Source organism: Crocuta crocuta, unplaced genomic scaffold, assembly GCF_008692635.1.
Source record: "Crocuta crocuta isolate KB4526 unplaced genomic scaffold, BGI_CrCroc_1.0 scaffold115, whole genome shotgun sequence".
In the NCBI taxonomy this organism is placed as follows: Eukaryota; Metazoa; Chordata; class Mammalia; order Carnivora; family Hyaenidae; genus Crocuta; species Crocuta crocuta.
The window spans coordinates 6,638,555-6,639,987 of NW_027530575.1; the positions used below are offsets into that span (position 1 = coordinate 6,638,555).

The following is a 1,433-nucleotide window of genomic DNA, read 5'->3' on the forward strand; positions in this document are numbered from 1 at the left end:
GAGGGACCGGGGCTGCGGCCCGGCCTGAGCTGCTGTGTCCCCGCGTCCCTCCCACAGCTGGACTCCTACCTGCTCTGCATGTCTTACCAGGAGCCCCAGCTCTGGGCTGGTGACAACCAGGGCCTGCTGCACGTCTTCGCCAACCACAATGGCTGCTTCCAGCTTGTCCGGGTCTGCCGGGGCTCCGGCCCCTGCCCAACCATCCCGGGGCCTCCTCCCTGCCTCTTGACCCGTGGGTGGCTGTCGGGCTGGCCTCGGGAGAGCCCTCGCCTGAGTGCCACCTGTCCCTCCTCTCTGCAGTCCTTTGACGTGGGCCACAGGTCTCAGATCACAGGGATCAAACACTCACTGGGGGCCTTGTACACCACGTCCACGGACAAGACCATCCGGGTGAGGCCCCAGGACAGGCCCCTCCCCCGCTGTCCCCGCCGGCCAGAAGCGCGCTTCTTGACCTTTGCCCCCCGCCCCTCGCCAGGTGCACGTGCCCACGGACCCGCCGAGGACCATCTGCACCCGGAGCCACAACAATGTGCTAAATGGGGTAAGGCCCGGCCCTGTGCACCCCGCCCAGCCGCCCAGAACGGCCCTGACTTCTGTTCCTGCCCTCTCAGATCTGTGCCGAGGGCAACCTGGTGGTGGCTGCCTCCGGGGGTCTGTCGCTGGAGGTGTGGAGGCTGCAGGCCTGAGCAGGCGCACGTGGACGTGGATCTGCCGGCCCCGCAGGCTGGGCCAGGGCCTCTGTTCTCGGGGGACCTTCCCCCACACTGGTGCCGCCCCTGCCCTGTCCCAGAGGCCTGGGGCCCGAGGAGTCCGGGCCATGGTTAGGCAGTGACCCCGGGCTGCGCCCCAAGCCAGGGAAGGTGACGTTGCTGTTCAGGCCCACCCAGGGGACTGCTTGCTCCCTCCCTTGGGCCCGGTTTTTGTTGTGGTTTGGACACCTGCTCTCCCTGGAGAGCAAAGGAGAAATAAACCTGAGATATTGGTGTCACCTGAGGGCTCTGCCTGTGCTGGCTGCGGGGTGGGGGGGGCGCAGTCTGTGAGATGCTCGTGAAAGCCTTGGTGGCAGCCACCGCTCCCGTCCGGGTGTGCCTGTGCGCGCTCCAGTGCAGTGCGTTTCTGTGATCACGTGTGTCTGTGTGCCAGCCGGGAGGTGACCCTGTCTGCATATCTGTGTGCCGGCGGATGTGGGGGTGTGAGGAAGGAGGAGGCCCTTGAGGACGTGTGCCTGCTGGCATCCTGGCACCTGTGGGCCGTGGGCCGTGAAGGCGTGTGTGACGTGTGCCAGCACGCGGAGTGGGACTCTGACCCTCGGCGCGTTTGTGCAGCGGGAGGGGGATCTGCTACTGCTACCCCGGAGGTGCGGGGGGAGGGGAGCAGGAGGGCTGGGGGAAGCGCACACCCTTCCATCCGGGGGTCTAGGTGTGCGTGCTATT

The 1,433-nt window shown here is 67.1% G+C and overlaps 1 protein-coding gene across 1 annotated transcript in view; it reads left to right on the forward strand.

Moving 5' to 3' along the window:
• FBXW9 (F-box and WD repeat domain containing 9) overlaps positions 1-989 on the forward strand; it is a 6,267-nt gene extending 5,278 nt beyond the window's left edge. Inside the window, 5 exon segments of the mRNA XM_077767887.1 lie at positions 1-6; positions 41-171; positions 301-390; positions 476-541; positions 612-989. The exon segment at positions 1-6 is cut by the window's left edge and continues 126 nt beyond it. Of these exon segments, the coding sequence (XP_077624013.1) occupies positions 1-6; positions 41-171; positions 301-390; positions 476-541; positions 612-686 (368 nt within the window). The 3' untranslated portion in view covers positions 687-989.
• The last annotated feature ends 444 nt before the right edge of the window (positions 990-1,433 follow it).